At 43.6% G+C, this 16,195-nt stretch overlaps 3 protein-coding genes across 3 annotated transcripts; 2 read left to right on the top strand and 1 right to left on the bottom strand.

The window, feature by feature from the left end:
• Window positions 1-756: 756 nt before the first annotated feature.
• Window positions 757-3,983, bottom strand: LOC108597305. The gene is made up of 2 exons (XM_033294047.1): window positions 3,926-3,983; window positions 757-3,659 (listed from the first exon to the last, which is right to left on the bottom strand). Exons 1-2 carry the CDS (start codon window positions 3,981-3,983, stop codon window positions 757-759), a joined length of 2,961 nt encoding a protein of 986 aa, XP_033149938.1.
• A 789-nt stretch (window positions 3,984-4,772) lies between these two features.
• On the top strand, window positions 4,773-11,183 carry LOC108608347 (E3 ubiquitin-protein ligase Su(dx)). Its single transcript, XM_017999692.2, has 6 exons — window positions 4,773-4,990; window positions 6,893-7,169; window positions 7,225-7,367; window positions 7,426-9,458; window positions 9,531-9,729; window positions 9,790-11,183. The coding sequence occupies exons 2-6, from the start codon at window positions 6,950-6,952 to the stop codon at window positions 10,057-10,059; spliced, it is 2,865 nt and encodes a 954-aa protein (XP_017855181.2). The 5' UTR covers window positions 4,773-4,990; window positions 6,893-6,949; the 3' UTR covers window positions 10,060-11,183.
• A 1,478-nt stretch (window positions 11,184-12,661) lies between these two features.
• On the top strand, window positions 12,662-14,775 carry LOC108595823. Its single transcript, XM_017981117.2, has 3 exons — window positions 12,662-12,746; window positions 12,805-12,897; window positions 12,951-14,775. Exon 3 carries the CDS (start codon window positions 13,066-13,068, stop codon window positions 14,773-14,775), a length of 1,710 nt encoding a protein of 569 aa, XP_017836606.2. The 5' UTR covers window positions 12,662-12,746; window positions 12,805-12,897; window positions 12,951-13,065.
• The last annotated feature ends 1,420 nt before the right edge of the window (window positions 14,776-16,195 follow it).

Raw genomic sequence — 16,195 nt, 5'->3', positions numbered from 1 at the left:
AAAGTGGATATTACCCCTTGAATTAACTAAATAACAAACTATCACTTTTTAGTCAGGTACGGTTAAAACTAAACTGAACCAAAATAAAGTAGTAAAAGATAATTTTCAGATTTAAGGCATAAGTAGCTTTGAGGACGACGCTATTTCTTTAATTTTTTGGATAAGTAATGAACTTAATATATTTTTTTTCTACGACTATATGTGCAGCTAAAATAAAAATTAAATTAATGCCTCACTGGCGTTGTGAAAATAATGTTGAAGATTTTGATTTAATTTCTAAAATAGAATTTAATCAGACAAATCTAAATCTAACAATTAACGCGTTAAATTTGCCATTTATTTCAATTTCTATGGTTTATTAACTCGCGCATTTGTTTATGCTCAAGTAAGTTGAAATGTAAACAAATGTCAAGAGCTATTAAGAGCATGAAATAAAAGTGGATTGTCACATAAAAAAAGTGAAATTTCTCGACGCATAGCAAGTACCGCCAGTAAGTTGCTAAAGTGTGACCCGTCTCATAAATTGGGCACTGGCATACATTTAACTACGAATATACGAATATACTTGAGCTAAGGTCGTTTCGCAGGTAATTAAAGCAGCTGGCAAGAGGCCACAAGAGAAACTGAAACACAAGGTCTTCCACACAACTTTCTTGTTAACCCCCCGGAATAAATAGTCGTAATGTCTTTTTTGTTTAACAAATTTTATTTAAAATTAGAATAAATAACTTAGAAAACTAAACAAAGGGCGCGGGCTTAGCTATTGCATTTGCTGGCGAGCGTGCAGAGCAGCGTGCTGGGACAGAAGACCAAGCCCTTGGAGCAGGTCATCTTATGACCCTTCATCTGACCCTGCGCGTTCTTGTAGCAAACAAAGTAGCTGGCAATGGAGGTCTGATCTGGGATTTTGTCGCCCTCCTTGCAGTAATATTTGCGCTTCTTAACGCTGCCGCTGCCGCTGTGACTTATGGGCGTTAGCGTGGGCGTGGCTGGCGTGGGACGCGGCGTGCTGATGATAATCTGCGGCTCCGGAAAGCTGACCATGTAGGAGTCGAGCATGTTCTGCTCTGCAGACATTGGCGAAGCTGCTGACGGACTTTGGCCATATTGCTGCAGCAAATTGGAAATGCTTTGAGCCTTGAGCGCCGCCTCCTGTCGCCGTTTGGCCTCGCTGAGCATCTTGAGCGTCTCCAGCTGCAAGCGGCGATTCTCATCGATGGAGTAGCCCGCAAACGAGGGCACATTGCCGCATTGCGCGTAGGTCTGCGCATCGCAAATGCGCGTCTGCTGATTGAAGCCCGTGTAGGGTGGACAGGCATAGGACAAGACCTTGCCGTCCTTTTTGCTGCAGACAAAGTAGCGCGTGCAGTCGGTCTGATTGGCCTGACGCACGCCCGCCTGGCAGCTGATGACCTCCACATTGCTGAGCTGCGAAAGCGCAGCGGGCGATTGAGTCAGCAGCGGCATTATGGACTTCTGAAACACATCCAGGCTGATAAAGTTGCCATTAAAGTTGACCAGCTGACCAAAGCCAGCACTCGCGCCTGGTGGGCGCTTCAGCTTCAGATTAGGGCCGGCAGAGCCTGTGGAGCTAAACATGCTCAGACCCACATTGCCCGCGGCATCGCTATATATGCTGCTGCTCACGCTTGGCGTTGGACGCACCATAAACTGCGCTGTGCTTTGCTGTTCCACATACGGCTCGGGTGCTAATTGCTGGCTCATGCCATGCAAATTAGAACTGGAGCTGCTGTAGGTCAGTAAATTGTGCCGATTGTTGTTGCTGTTGTTCTCGTCAGTGTCCATCTCCATGCTTTCGATTTTCTCCGCATTGGGTCGTATCTTTACCTGACCTGGTTCCAGCTGAGCTGGAAACAGACCTGCACTGCCACTGTTCATGGGTCTTTGTATATTGACAGTCATTGGGTAGCCAGTGGGATAGCTATCCGACTGGTAGACTTGGTTGACATTCTGTTCATTTAGATGCGGACTTGCTGTGTAAAAGTTCGCCACTGTAGCCGGCGAGGGCTGCTGCTCAAAGGGACGTGGCGTCGTAAGCGTAAATTCGCCTCCATATGCGGGCGCTGGCGCTCCAAACTGACTGCTCATGGTGGTCACGGCAATGCTGGGACGCGCAGTTGTCATTGTGGCTATGAATTTATTATAATAATTGTTATTGTCAATATTATTATTGTTGCTGCTTAGAGCGTGCTTGTCCAGGTTGGGAAAGTGACCCAGACTGTTGCCATAGGCATCCAGCATTTCCTTTTCCCCCGAGCTGGTGCTGGACAAATGCACTGGAATCACATTGTTGTGTATAATTGTTGTGCTTGGCTGCTTTTTGTTGCTGTTATGGTAACTGGCTGAGTTTTTGTGGTGGTGTCCATAGTGTGCCGGCGCTGGCTCATAGCCCTGCATGGCATAGTATTGTTGCTGGTAGGGATTGGAGTGCGGCGCCAATATAACTGGCTGCAGTATGGGCGGCGCATAGTAGGCGCTGTTGTAGGCGGGATTTGGCAGCACCTTGGGCAGATTTTGTGCTGCAATCATCTGCTTGGACAGCTCCAGCACAGTCTTGAGCGTCTCCTCTGAGATCTTGGGCTCATGATCACCACCAAACTCCTGACTATGGCTATGACTACTCGGCGACTGCATCTGCGATTGAGACTGCAGCTCAGCGCTCATGGGATTGGGAAACTGCGGCAGTGTGAACAAGACAGAGCCCTCAGGACGGTTCACTACAATCTGTGAATTAGCATAGCCTGGACCATAGGAGGAGTATGGCTGGGAATTGGACAGCATTAGCTTTGTCTCTGGCTGCATGCGGTGCTTGGTCAGATGCTCCTGCAGACGCGTTTTGTTGGCTGTCGGCTCAGGCAGCTTCGTAGTAGTGCTAGTGATACTCATGGGTGTGGTGCTGGATATGGGCGACTCTTTGTAATTGCCCAGTGGATTGAGCATATCATAACGATTCTTTAGATCAAAGTGCGCCAGAAAGGCGTTCAGCTGATCCGGGCGCAGCTCCAATTGCGGTTTGTCCGTCTTTTGATAAGTCTGCTGCAGTCCATCGATCAACTGGGAGAGACGCTGCAAATGCGCCGTCAGCTGTGGATCAATAAGTGAACTACTTGGGCTAGTTGGCAACAAGGAACTGTGCTCCGTGCTCGTAGCCATAGTAGATGACGTGCTGTGGCTGACTTCCCCAGCACCCTCACGATTCTGTGCGCCATCCAGATCAACAAGCTCGCCGTCGCCGCTTGAATCGAATTGACTGATGTCCTCCTCACTGGGATTTGACAGCTGTTCTTGCTCCTGCTCCTCGCTGCTTAGTGTGGCATCCATCACAATTTGCACATCATCATCATCGTTTCGTTCGTTGAGCAACAGTCCCGCTTTCTGCTGATTATTAACTATTAGTATATTGGCATCCTTCCTAGTTAGACTTGTTTGGCTCGCAGTTTTGGTCGGCAGATCGCTGGGCGTGATGCACTCCCAATCCTCGCCTGGCAGCACACAGCTGCCCACATTGTGCTCATAGACAAGTCCCTCCTGGCACTGGCTGGGCACCCAGACATGCGCCATCGAGGGCAGCTCTCTGCACTTGTAGTAGGCGTCGCAGCGCGTCTTGTGTGGGCGTGTCTTTTCAGGACATGGCTTACCTATGCGTAAACAATAATAGCAAATAACAAAGATTATCACACATAAGAATAAAACATATTTTTTAGTTTTCTAAAATTATTTAACACCAAGACTATGAATAGACGCATTGTGCAGCACTAATTGGTTTTTTTAAGTAACGTAAAATAAAATAATAAACTTTATTGTATTTTGTGTATCACATTTCAATGTTTTTTTTAGAAAGCACACGCGGACTGTTGAAACTTTTAACTTTTGATTTCGCATTAATTTATTTTAAATGTCGTACCTTCTGAAAAGTAAAAGAGACCCGTCAACAGACACGCGTATATCACAAGTCCACGCATATTTTCGATCGTTTATCCTTAAAGCCTATTATTCCTTTGTTGGGGTTTTGCTCAGATTGGCAAAAGCCGTCGCGAATTATAGCTTCCGCTTTGAACAAAGCGCGCGTTACGAATGACTGAGCATTCAAGGTTTGTTCGACATTAAATTTTAATAATTTTCACTTTACGCTTACCTCGCTCGGAAACGGCGCTCAGTGAAATGTGAACAGGTCCAAGAAGTGGGTCTCCAAGTGTGAAAAATGCGCCGTGCTTTACTTTAGCCCTGTTCTCGTCAAATTCAGAGCGCTTAACATATTGTTTATTAACGTCTACTCTGAATTAAGAGCGACGGCTCTGCTCTCTCATTCTCCATGTGTATCTCTTTCTATTCCGTTATTTCGAAGGTAATAATTGTTTGAGTAAACAGTCACTTGTTGTAATCAAATGACGCTCGAAAAGGGTAAGTTAACAAAATTTCACTTTTATAGTACACAAGTGAGAAAAGAAATTTTCATAACACATTTTAAGGGGAATATTCGTTACCAACAAATTATAGTATAATAATTGTCGCTGCTCATCGCAAATATGAATAAAAACAAATTTTAATTTTCAGCATATTTGATGTTTTAAAAAATATTTCATTTATGCGCCATAATATTTCGATATATGTGAGTCGATATACGTGAAATCGAGCAGGGGATATCAGTATTTAGTATTTATCTTATCGATAAATACAGTATTTTTAAGCACTTCATGTTTTTTGTGAGTAGGCAACACTAGTATATTGCTATCGAGCAGAACGAAAATCAACATTTTTTTGCCAATGCAGTGTTTTTGATTCTCGAATTTTTTAACAATATCTAATAATATGCAAATCGACAATATACTGACGAATGCATCGCGCGCGGTCTAATCAAGAAGCTTATTGCGAAATTGTTGCCAGTTCGTCAAAATTCTAACGTACACACAGGTACATACACACACACTCACACATTTGGATTTTATGTGAGCGGAATAGGAGCAAAAGGGTAAGCAAAACGTTGGACAGGGACAGGACAGGTAGAAGTGTACACATGCACTTGCATTTAATATTATGTATTGCGACTTTAAATACATCTTCATGCATTGGAATGTGCGTCGCACTTTTCGTCAGCTTGCCAAAGTGCCTTGGGTGCTAGCGATGGAGCGAGGGGCAGGCGTCAGCCGCGACCTTTGCCTCAATTACAAACAGTGACACACATACCTTCACATACGCGCGCACATACACACACGTATGCATTACATGACAACGAAATACATTACGTTGTGTATGCGCGTGTATATATTTGTGTATATGCAATAGTTTGCGTGCGGGTGTATGCCAAGTCGATATGCTTGTAAACTTATGTTTTTTGTCTGCTCTCCATCGATTCCCCAAGCTTTAATGGATTTTAAGTGCGTGTTCGCCGATGCATTTTTAAGAATTCATTACGCGCTTGATTTATTGACAGCTGCGATTAACGCAAGTCGGTGTGTATATGTGTGTGTGGGTTTGTGCACATTATATGCAGTTACAAGAAGTTCCTGCAGCTGTTGTCGTCGTCTCGCCTCGATGATTACATACATACATACTTAAAATAATCGTTGCTTGCCCTCTCTTACATGTTTGTACTTTGTGTGTGATAACAGCAGTCGCAGCATATTGTTTTCCATTGCATCTTTCGCTATTTTGTTTACACAGGAATTAAATTCTCCAGCTGTTCTTTTGTTGTTATTTTGCTTGCACTTAAGATTAAGCTTAAAGAAAACCCCAAGTGTCGCTTTATGTGTGGGAGTAGTGCAAGCAGTAAAAACTCCCCTTTCATTCTATCTCTTTCTTGACTTGCTTTCGCTCTTTTTCTTGCACCTGGCAGTTAATTGAGCCATTTTGCATTCCACAACAAACTGCAAAGTTGTCAATATTCACACTTGCCGTATATAAACAATATAGCCTATGTACACATAAATATATAATATACAATAGTTTGACAATTTTACGTGTAATGCCGCTCAATTGCGTAGACACAACCGTTGACAACAACACAAAATGTTGCTAAATTCAACAATTGGCAATTAATAATGACGATAGGCCAAATCGCTTTCAGAGTCAAACTCTAATATATACAACAATTGAACAATTGTAGCTAGCATTTAATACATTTATTTTTCCGCGGTTTCGCTACTGATGACTCATTTGCGGCGCTTATACAATCCAATGTAGCGCTGACTGCGATTAGAGCTGAGTGTAGTGATATGAGTGTGGTGATATCAAAATTCATATTATAAACATTATATACATTCATATAGCCAATGATACAGCTAAGGGAAACCACGCACTGTATCAGTAGAAAATAAATTATTTTGGCATGAATTATATCATTTTTATTAGTTACTATTATATTTCGTACATCATTATTTTACTGTCTGCATGCTAACAAATTTATTGATTTTAAGCAAAACGTATAATAAACAATTTATGCTTAGAACGTCTTAACTAGTTAGCATCTATTGCTTATCGTAAATAGTTGCTCGTATCTCAAAAGGTTTGCAAGCTTTATCTGATAAGCAAAGAGTAACATTAGATAAGGTGTTGACTGGTTCATTTTTCGTAGCAATTAAGCTAAACAGAATTTGAGTAAATTTACATAAATCTTTTAAATGCCTTATTTTGTTTATTGTGAACAGTCGGAGAACTCTAATCTAGTTGCTGGAATTGCAATCCATTTACAAAGAATCATAAACAAATTCATGTTCGCACTTGTTGTGCTCTCGCTACTGTTCACTTCCTCTCTCTTTGTTAACCTGTGTATTGAGTGTTAGTCTTATCAGAGTCGCTCATTTGCTTAACATGTGTCACAGGCGTGAACACAAATCAACAACACTAACTAACACTTATTCTCTCTTTGTCTCAGCTCCCAGAAATACTGAAGGACGTGTAGTGATAGCTAGCAGCTAGGAGTAACGATTAAATGGCCGATGGCAATGGTCATACAGCAGCTGCAGCTTCTGGTGCTGGCAACGGCGTTCTCGCTCTCGCTCTTGACGCTCCCGCACAAACGGTGAACAGCGCCTCCGCCGCCCAGCAACCTGGTAGCTGCAGTGCCGCCGCCAGCAGCAGCAGCAATGCCACAGCGAGTGGCAGCACAAACGGCAATGGCAATCAGGGCTATTACCAGCTAAGCGTAACAAGTGAGTTTAATGACTTAAACAATTTAAAATACTTGCTAATTGTTTCACATTCTAGTTGAAGAAGCTTCGCTGCGCAATAATGGTTTTCTCAAGCCAAATCCCTACGTGGAGCTGCTTATAGACAGCAAGAGCAAGCGCAAGACAGATCTGGTAAAGAATAGCTATTTGCCCAAATGGAACGAGGAGTTTACAGTTCTGGTAAGTGCGCTGCCCCTAAACAGCATTGGAAACCTTAATAAAATCTTTTGCTTTCTAGATAACACCCAACTCGACGCTGCACTTCAAGGTGCTAGACCACTCGAGCTTTCGCAAGGATGCCATGCTGGGCGAGCGCGCCATACAGCTATCGCATATACTGCAGCATTATAATGGCCGCTGTGAGTTTCTGGAGCTTACCATCGATCTGTTTGTGACCTCAAAGTCTGATAATCGTCAGACCAAAAGCGGCGAACTGGTAGCCATACTTAATGGTCTCAAGCTGGACATGAGCAAGCTGCAAATAGTGCAACAAAATGGCAGCAGCAGCACCAGCAATACCACCGTACAGGCGGTTAATCCTGCGCTTACCGATGCCGCCGCCGCAGGACGCAGCTGCATGATCTACGGCGGCGTTCGTGCGCGTATGCGCCTACGCTCCAGCAATGCGGAACCGCCGGCGGCCAACCGCTCACCGCTGCCCAATGGCGCAAGCGCCGAACAGCGACGCTCTGCCGCGCCGCCAGTCTGGGAGCAACAGCAGCTAGCACAGCCACAGCATCCGCTGCGTCTGGCCAACGGCAGCACAGCAGCGGTGCCGCAGACAGCGTCCTATCCACAACAACCACCGACGCCCGTGCAAGTGCCGCAACGCGCGTTGCCGCAACAGTATACGAATGGCGCCTTGGAGAACGGCGCTCAGGCAGCAGCGTATATGGAGCAGCCGGCGGTGGCCAGTGTGCTGCCCATCAGCAACGGCTCGGACCCACAGCTGCAGACACAGCCGGCTGACGATGAGCTGCTGCCGGCTGGCTGGGAAATACGCCTGGATCAGTATGGCAGACGTTACTATGTGGACCACAATACGCGCTCCACGTACTGGGAGAAGCCCACGCCACTGCCGCCAGGCTGGGAAATACGCAAAGATGGACGAGGACGCGTCTACTATGTGGACCATAATACGCGCAAGACCACGTGGCAACGACCAAACAGCGAACGCCTGATGCACTTCCAGCACTGGCAGGGTCAGCGTGCCCATGTGGTAGCCCAAGGCAATCAGCGGTACCTCTACTCGCAGCAACAACAGCAGCCAACGGCCGTGACGGCGCAGGTGACGCAGGACGATGAGGATGCGTTGGGTGCGCTGCCCGATGGCTGGGAGAAGAAAGTGCAATCGGACAATCGTGTATACTTTGTGAACCACAAGAATCGCACTACGCAGTGGGAGGATCCGCGCACGCAGGGCCAGGAGGTGAGCCTTATCAATGAGGGACCACTGCCGCCTGGCTGGGAGATACGCTACACGGCCGCGGGCGAACGCTTCTTTGTGGATCACAACACACGTCGCACGACGTTCGAGGATCCGCGCTGTCCTGGTGCGCCCAAGGGGGCCAAGGGCGTATATGGTGTGCCGCGAGCTTATGAGCGCAGCTTCCGCTGGAAGCTGTCGCAGTTCCGTTACCTGTGCCAGAGCAATGCGCTGCCCTCCCATATCAAGATTACTGTGACGCGACAGACGCTGTTCGAGGACTCCTACCATCAGATTATGCGCCTGCCCGCGTACGAGTTACGTCGCCGGCTATACATAATATTCCGTGGTGAGGAGGGCCTCGACTACGGCGGAGTTTCACGCGAGTGGTTCTTCCTGCTGTCGCACGAGGTGCTCAATCCCATGTACTGTCTGTTCGAGTATGCCAACAAGAACAACTATAGCCTGCAAATTAATCCCGCATCCTATGTTAATCCGGATCATCTGCAGTATTTCAAATTCATTGGCCGCTTCATAGCAATGGCGCTGTACCATGGACGCTTCATCTACAGCGGCTTCACCATGCCCTTCTACAAGCGCATGCTGAACAAGAAGCTGACCATCAAAGACATCGAGACCATTGATCCGGAGTTTTACAACTCGCTCATCTGGGTGCGGGACAACAACATTGACGAGTGCGGTTTGGAGCTCTGGTTCAGCGTCGACTTTGAGGTGCTCGGACAGATTATACACCACGAGCTGAAGGAGAATGGCGAGAAGGAGCGTGTCACAGAGGAGAACAAGGAGGAGTACATCACGCTCATGACTGAGTGGCGCATGACGCGGTAATTATTTATAGCCTTCGTATTATATGGCCTATGTAAACCGTTTTAACGATTTGTTTTGATTACTTTTAGTGGCATTGAGCAGCAAACAAAGACCTTCCTGGAAGGCTTCAATGAGGTTGTGCCGCTCGAATGGCTAAAGTACTTTGATGAGCGTGAGCTAGAGCTTATACTGTGTGGCATGCAGGACGTGGACGTCGAGGATTGGCAACGCAACACCATATACAGGCACTACAATCGCAACTCCAAGCAGGTTGTCTGGTTCTGGCAGGTGAGTGAACATGAGTCATGAGTTATTTTTGGAAATGTTCTAAGCATTGCCTTTTTGCAGTTTGTGCGTGAAACCGATAATGAGAAGCGTGCCCGTCTGCTGCAGTTTGTCACAGGCACATGTCGCGTGCCCGTGGGTGGCTTTGCCGAGCTGATGGGCTCCAATGGGCCGCAACGTTTCTGTATTGAGAAGGTGGGCAAGGAGACGTGGCTGCCGCGCTCACATACCTGCTTCAATCGCTTGGACTTGCCGCCGTATAAGAGCTACGATCAGCTGGTGGAGAAGCTGACTTTTGCCATTGAGGAGACTGAGGGCTTCTGCCAGGAATGAGTGGTGGTCGATTTGTGGTCGGTTTGTTGATTAATGTTTAATTCCAGTTGAGCGTAATGCCATCTGCACCGTCACCCGCCCCCCGCACCCTCCGCTGTCGTCCATTTGCGTTAATAGTTACTGTTATAAATTATATACTTACAAAAGAAACGAAACAAACATTTACACCTATGTATGTACATATTCCTATGTATGTTTATCGTTGCGCCCCAAGCACGAGGGCATTCCTATGTTTGAATAACTCTTTTAACTCGGCGTTTTGTCTTCGTGTTATATTTATACATATACATATTTCATGCGCTTTGTTCGTTTTAATGTTACATATTTAGAATTCTTTTAAGTTTATATTCTAATTCCACCCAAACGGTCCACAAATACACAATAGTACAGGCGGATTGAGGAATACAATACTACAACCTGAGCAATAAATACATGTAAATGTGAGGTGATCGCATTAGTAATAATTTAATATAAAATGTGTAAATAGTTCATTAATGCTGTCGTTAACAATCATTGATTTGGCCCTTTCGGCCAAATAGTGTCAAGTGCAAGTGCAACCAAGATACTTCTAAATACATATTCGCAAATATTTATACACGTACACGCAAGATTTATATAAATGAAATGCCGTTTTTAACTGTTTAACTAACGTTTAGCACATAAATGAAATATTTTAGATACCAATACCAACTATTCTCAAGCGATAAACGTGAGAACTTGCAACGTCGCAAAGTAAACAATTAATAAAAATTTTATTAGGTTTTTAAAACACACACACATACATATATACATATGCATATGCTAATACAAATACACTTTAATCAATAATTATTAGTTTAAAATAGCAATAATTGTTGTTAACAAATTTGTAGCGCAAAAAGTCGAAAATAATACGAATCGGTCCGTAAGTAAATGTGGGGATAGTTAAAAACTAATGGCAATTGGCGGGTACTATATACATAAATTAGTATAATTGTGGTTCCGCAATAACGAAAGTTGTGTAAAGCAAAAGTATAAAGTTGATAAATTGTACGATTATCTATATACAAACATAAAGATATATATAAAGCGCATTATATAGTATATGAAATTAGTTTAATGCAATGTGTACTGTATTATATAAAATAAAATGCAACATTATTTAGTGATATATGAAATCGCCTGCCGGAAACATTGTTGTTGTTGTTGTTGTTGTTTGCAGTATGCTGAGATAATATACAATCAACTTAATGGTGATTTAAAATGCATTATAATATTGCCCACCATTATGCATATTGCGGTTAGCTTATGCTAAGTCAGCTGCCAATTTGTCGACGCGGCATTAAATACTATATTCTATGTAATCCATTTTCAGCAGCTGGTCAACAAACATGCATAGTGCGAACAATGCATATTTTATTGCTGGCAATTAACACAGGGCTAAAACGCAAAAATTATCAAACAAATGTTGAAATTTGTTAAGTTCATTGATTAACCGGAAGCCATAAATTACACGTTTATAAGCTGCATAAATCCAATGGCTTGGTATTCGTTTGAAAAAGTTATAGCAAGATATAATAGTATATGAACTTTGTTCTAACCCAAACAATTGGATTTTAACTATTTTATTTTTAATTTAAATTTGACTTTCAACTACATTTTAGTATATTTAACCAGTTCAGGTATTCTTGTTGCCAATTGCTGCTGGGGCTGACAATAGCTAAAGGCTGTTGGCTCGCCTGTTTTCAAATTTAACAAGCTGTTTTATTATTTATTGCGGTAAAATTGCAAGCGCAACAGCCAAAGGAACAACAACAATAAAGTCAACCCATTTAACAGCATTTCAGTGGCGACGCCACTGGGCGCCAGAACCAGTAAATATGTTGGAGAGGAGCATAGAGGAGGGGCGGATCATGGTGCTTTTCCCACCTGGGAGTTGTTGCTTCCCCACGGGCATTTTCTTGTTGCGCATATACAATACACATATGTATGTATGTACGTGTATAGGTGTTTATATGTTTTTGTAATTATGCGCGCATCTCGGCCGTTCTGGGCGTGAAAAGCGTGCCAAGGCGTATCTCTCGCTGCATGGGAGCCCTCACAGCTGGGAGCTGATTTTTACTTTCATTCAAGATTTATGCTGCGAAATTGACTTGAAAGCAAAAGCGTAGTTTAAAATTAAATTATTTTCACATTGAATGTTTTTTCTGATAAAAAATGTTAAGTGAGTATGTTTTTTGCTGTTTTTTATAGTTTTAAAATAAATATATATAAAATACCAAGAATCGAATAATAAATATTAAACTTCGACCAACTTGGTGAGAAAACGGACTAAATTTCAAGGGAAGAGAAAATAATATTTAAAACTAAAATTTCCGCGCGCCGAAACTTTTTCCCCGCTGCTCATTATATAAAAATACTGAATTTGACGAGAAAAAAGCCAATTTGACAACACTGATCTTTTGTGATTTGTGGCAATCCTGGAAGACTTTGATTCAAATCAAAACAAGCAATAACTACAAATTTAAAATCAATAAAGTAAATGTTTTATTGGATGCTGCTGGGAATTTATTAAATATGGATGAGTTAGAGCACAGCCCTTCGTTTATATGCATTTTAAAACCAAAGGCACATGCAGCAACAGTGGAAGGTCAATCCGCGATTGTCAAACGACGCGTAAATTTTAATTCCCCAAAGAAAAGTATTTGGTATGTATGTATATAGTGCATGCTTAGAATTTATAAACTAAACAAATATAAATAATAGGTCTAAATCTCCTGCACATGCAACAAAACTTGAAGATCAATCCGCGCTTGCTAAAAGGCGCGTAAATTTTAATTCCCCAAACAAAAATGTTGGGTATGTATAAAGTGAAGCTTACAATTTTTAAGCTAAGAAAATATCAATAATAGGTCTAAATCGCCTTGCGCCATTGAGAAATCAGAACCGAAGCAGCAGCAAAAAGTGGATGGCAACTCGAACATTCATGGAGAGCTGCAACTTAAACTAGGCCAAAATGAGGTGCTTATGGAATACCAAAATAACAGTAACTACTTTCAGCCCCGGCATACCACGGAGTTGCTAGAGTCGTGGAGTCCAACGTCTAAAAATTGTTCTATAAATAAGGAGAATGAGTTGCGAAAGCCTACGACAGTGTCCAATGGCCAGTCGCCACTGCTCAGCAGTAATTTATCTACTATGCCTCGGCCACGACGCACTTGCGAGTTGCTTAAGTCCCCATGGCATATGCCCAAAAGCAGTTCAACGGGTAAGAAGAAAAAACAATTATTACCTTACTCGGCAAGGAAGCAGGCAAATGCGGATGATTGCATTGAACCACGACGCACCAAGCTGTTGCTAGAGTCTCCACTGCACAGCAGTAATTTTATGACTCAGACTCCATGCGACGCTCTGCCTTTGCCACGACACACTAGCGAGTTGCTTACGTCACCATGGCATATGCCTCAAAAGCCCAAGAGTTGTTCAACCACCAAGAAGAACGAGATTAGAAAACCAATGCTGGGAAAAAAACTGCTGCCTACTCCAACTGTAAGCGCTTCTTCTGCGGTGAAGATGGAAATCCCAGCGACAACGCAAACGCATAATAAAGAACATGTGCTTCGCAGGCCCACAACGTGCCCTAGTTCGAAGCTATTGCAACAGTCGCCCAGTGCGACACTCAAGCATACTATTCCGGAACGCAAGCCAATTGCACTGCGTAGATTGGAATTTAATGATCGAACGCTGACAAAGACAACAAATCGCATAACAAGCTACCTTAAACAGCAGCCAGGCTTTGCTACCATTGCTAATCGTGGACTGCAACATATGTCGGCCAAGGATTTTGTGAACATTGCCACGCATCTATTGGAATTTACTGGCGTGCTGCTCAAGCCAGTGGAAAAAGGCCACCACGCAGAGCAGATATTGCGAGCAATGCGTCAACTGAACTATCCCAATAACATCAACAAATCCTGGTTTTGGTCACCTTGTGCATCGATGAGCCACATATTGTTGTTACTTGACTTTTTATTGGATTTTGTACCAATGAGTCCTGATGCTTGTGATGATTTTGAATTTGAAACAGAAGCTAAAAGAGAACTGTTTACTGCTGCAGTAAAGGAATATCCAGCGTGGAGTTGCAATATGTCCAATATGTCTTCAGCACTTAAACAGTTGAAGGTAGAGCCACTGGAGGAGGAGCCCGTAGCTGAGTGTCAGCAGTCTTCCTTACAGCTCGTGCAGCAGTTGGATATATACATCAAGGTAGAGCCACTGGAGGAGGCCGTAGTTAAATCTTCCTTACAGATCGAGAAACAGTTGGATAAACACATGAAGATAGAGCCACTGGAGGGGGCCGCAGCAGAGCACCAGCAGCCTTCCTTAAAGCTTAAACACCTTTCATTACAGTTTGAGCAGCAGTTGGATACATACAACGAGCATCAGGTATACAAACGGGAGCTGCAGGACCTTGTGGAGCGCATACACAATCAGGGATTGCTTTGGAGACGCTCTCGCAAGGCGCTCTTAGAGAGCATCGAATCTTATAATATGAGAACGCGAGACTTGCGCTACTCAATGCTGCTGGGAACTAACTGCCCTAGTGGTTTGGAGCTGCCATTGAAACCTACGCTTAAGCAGATCCAAGAGTGTGGAATAATATTAAGAGATTATGTGAATAAGTTGCAGAAGGAAATGGCCAAAGAGCAGACTGAGACTAAGCAGTCTGCGCTTTAATTAAGTTACTTATATTTTAAGGGATTCTTTTGAAAATGCCATTACTTTAGTTTTATAAATATAAAAAATATGTCTAAAAAGCCAAAGATGCACATGTATGCAAAATTTGTTTGCTAATCGAAGCGTGTGTCTGACAATCTAATTATAACGAATAACTACTGCAGCACTCACTGTAAATTAAATAGATGCTTGATTTAATAGGCTTAAAGGCTTAATGTTTTGAGAATTCAAGGTATTGAAATAATTGCATTTTGATGAAACAGAAAATGATGAAAATATTTGCTAGTTAAATGCAAATGGAAACACAACACATGGTAAAAGAAATTTGACGAAGAAGGCTGAGCAAGCAAACTAGCAGCAGTCTAATGTCCTTGTTGCTGTTGTGTCATAACTCTCCAAATCTGCTGGCACTTGTCTGTGCGTGTCTGTGGCTTTTATGGCCTAAGCCACCTTTAAACTTCTACTAAGCTACATAATTGTGCCTAACTGAAAGCCACGTGTCCTGGCACCTGGCAGCTCACACGAGCACACAGGCACATGTAGCTGACTACAGCTTTGGCTTTAAACACAATTGGACTAACAGCAGCAGCAACAGCCTCTGATGCCGAGTGCGTGAATTATTTCGTGTCATAAAGCAAACAGTCGTCTTGGCAGCACTTCAAAATGCGGTGATGCTGTTGTCTGTGGCAAGGAATAAGCAAAACCAAGGTGAACATACAATCTGAGCACGACTCAACAGATTCAGCACTAAGGCAGCTTAGCTTTAGCTGTTTAAAGCTTAAACTTTAACAAGATGAATTGGAGCATCAGTTGCAGATTAAGTAGCAAAAATAGAGTAAATTATTAATTGCAATTGCGAAATCAAAAGCAAAAGCAAGTCGTAAGCGCTAACAAGCGTTTGACAGTCAGCATGTGGCCAGGATCTATGCTTCTCTTCAGGTTTTTGAGTTGCAAACCATATCAAATTTGTATGCAGAAGTTGCAGTGGCGATTCACGTCTGAATGGCAGACTGGCGAACTTTCTATGCCATTCCGCTTCCGCCGTGCAGTTGAGGCAGCTGCCTCAGCAATCGTCAAGCCATGTCCTTGCAATATTTATGCGTTTGTTTCCTGCTCGTTTACTCTGGCCGCTACACGTCTTTGCACTGCTTGACAATTTGCTAGCCAGCGTGCAGTTTTTTCTCTTGCTTTCTCCTTCGCCAATTTAAGCGCCACCCCTTTGCTTTTGCCCCCCGTGGCAGGCTGGAGGTAAGCCCGTGCTTGGATATGGCACAGCAGGTGGCCATTGCGTTGAGCGTGAAACAGCAATTGCATTATCAGTAAATTATATCTGCGGTTAACATGCACACACGCGCGTGTGCGTGTGTGTGTGTGCGCGCGCCTTCGCCAACTCCGGGTCATGTTTACGGCACGCCTGTGG

This window comes from Drosophila busckii, chromosome 2L (assembly GCF_011750605.1).
Source record: "Drosophila busckii strain San Diego stock center, stock number 13000-0081.31 chromosome 2L, ASM1175060v1, whole genome shotgun sequence".
Classification (NCBI taxonomy): Eukaryota; Metazoa; Arthropoda; class Insecta; order Diptera; family Drosophilidae; genus Drosophila; species Drosophila busckii.
Note: the sequence above shows the minus strand (reverse complement) of the source record. Positions and strands in the feature narration are given on the sequence as shown.

Bases quoted from the DNA above. Each gene is read 5' to 3' on its own strand.
- LOC108597305 (XM_033294047.1), bottom strand. From the start codon at position 3,983: ATGCGTGGACTTGTGATATACGCGTGTCTGTTGACGGGTCTCTTTTAC. The intron at 3,660-3,925 runs GTACGACATTTA...GTTTACGCATAG, and splicing joins TCTCTTTTACTTTTCAGAAG to GTAAGCCATGTCCTGAAAAG.
- LOC108608347 (XM_017999692.2), top strand. From the start codon at position 6,950: ATGGCCGATGGCAATGGTCATACAGCAGCTGCAGCTTCTGGTGCTGGC. The intron at 7,368-7,425 runs GTAAGTGCGCTG...TTTGCTTTCTAG, and splicing joins ACGAGGAGTTTACAGTTCTG to ATAACACCCAACTCGACGCT. The intron at 9,459-9,530 runs GTAATTATTTAT...GATTACTTTTAG, and splicing joins ACTGAGTGGCGCATGACGCG to TGGCATTGAGCAGCAAACAA.
- LOC108595823 (XM_017981117.2), top strand. From the start codon at position 13,066: ATGGAATACCAAAATAACAGTAACTACTTTCAGCCCCGGCATACCACG.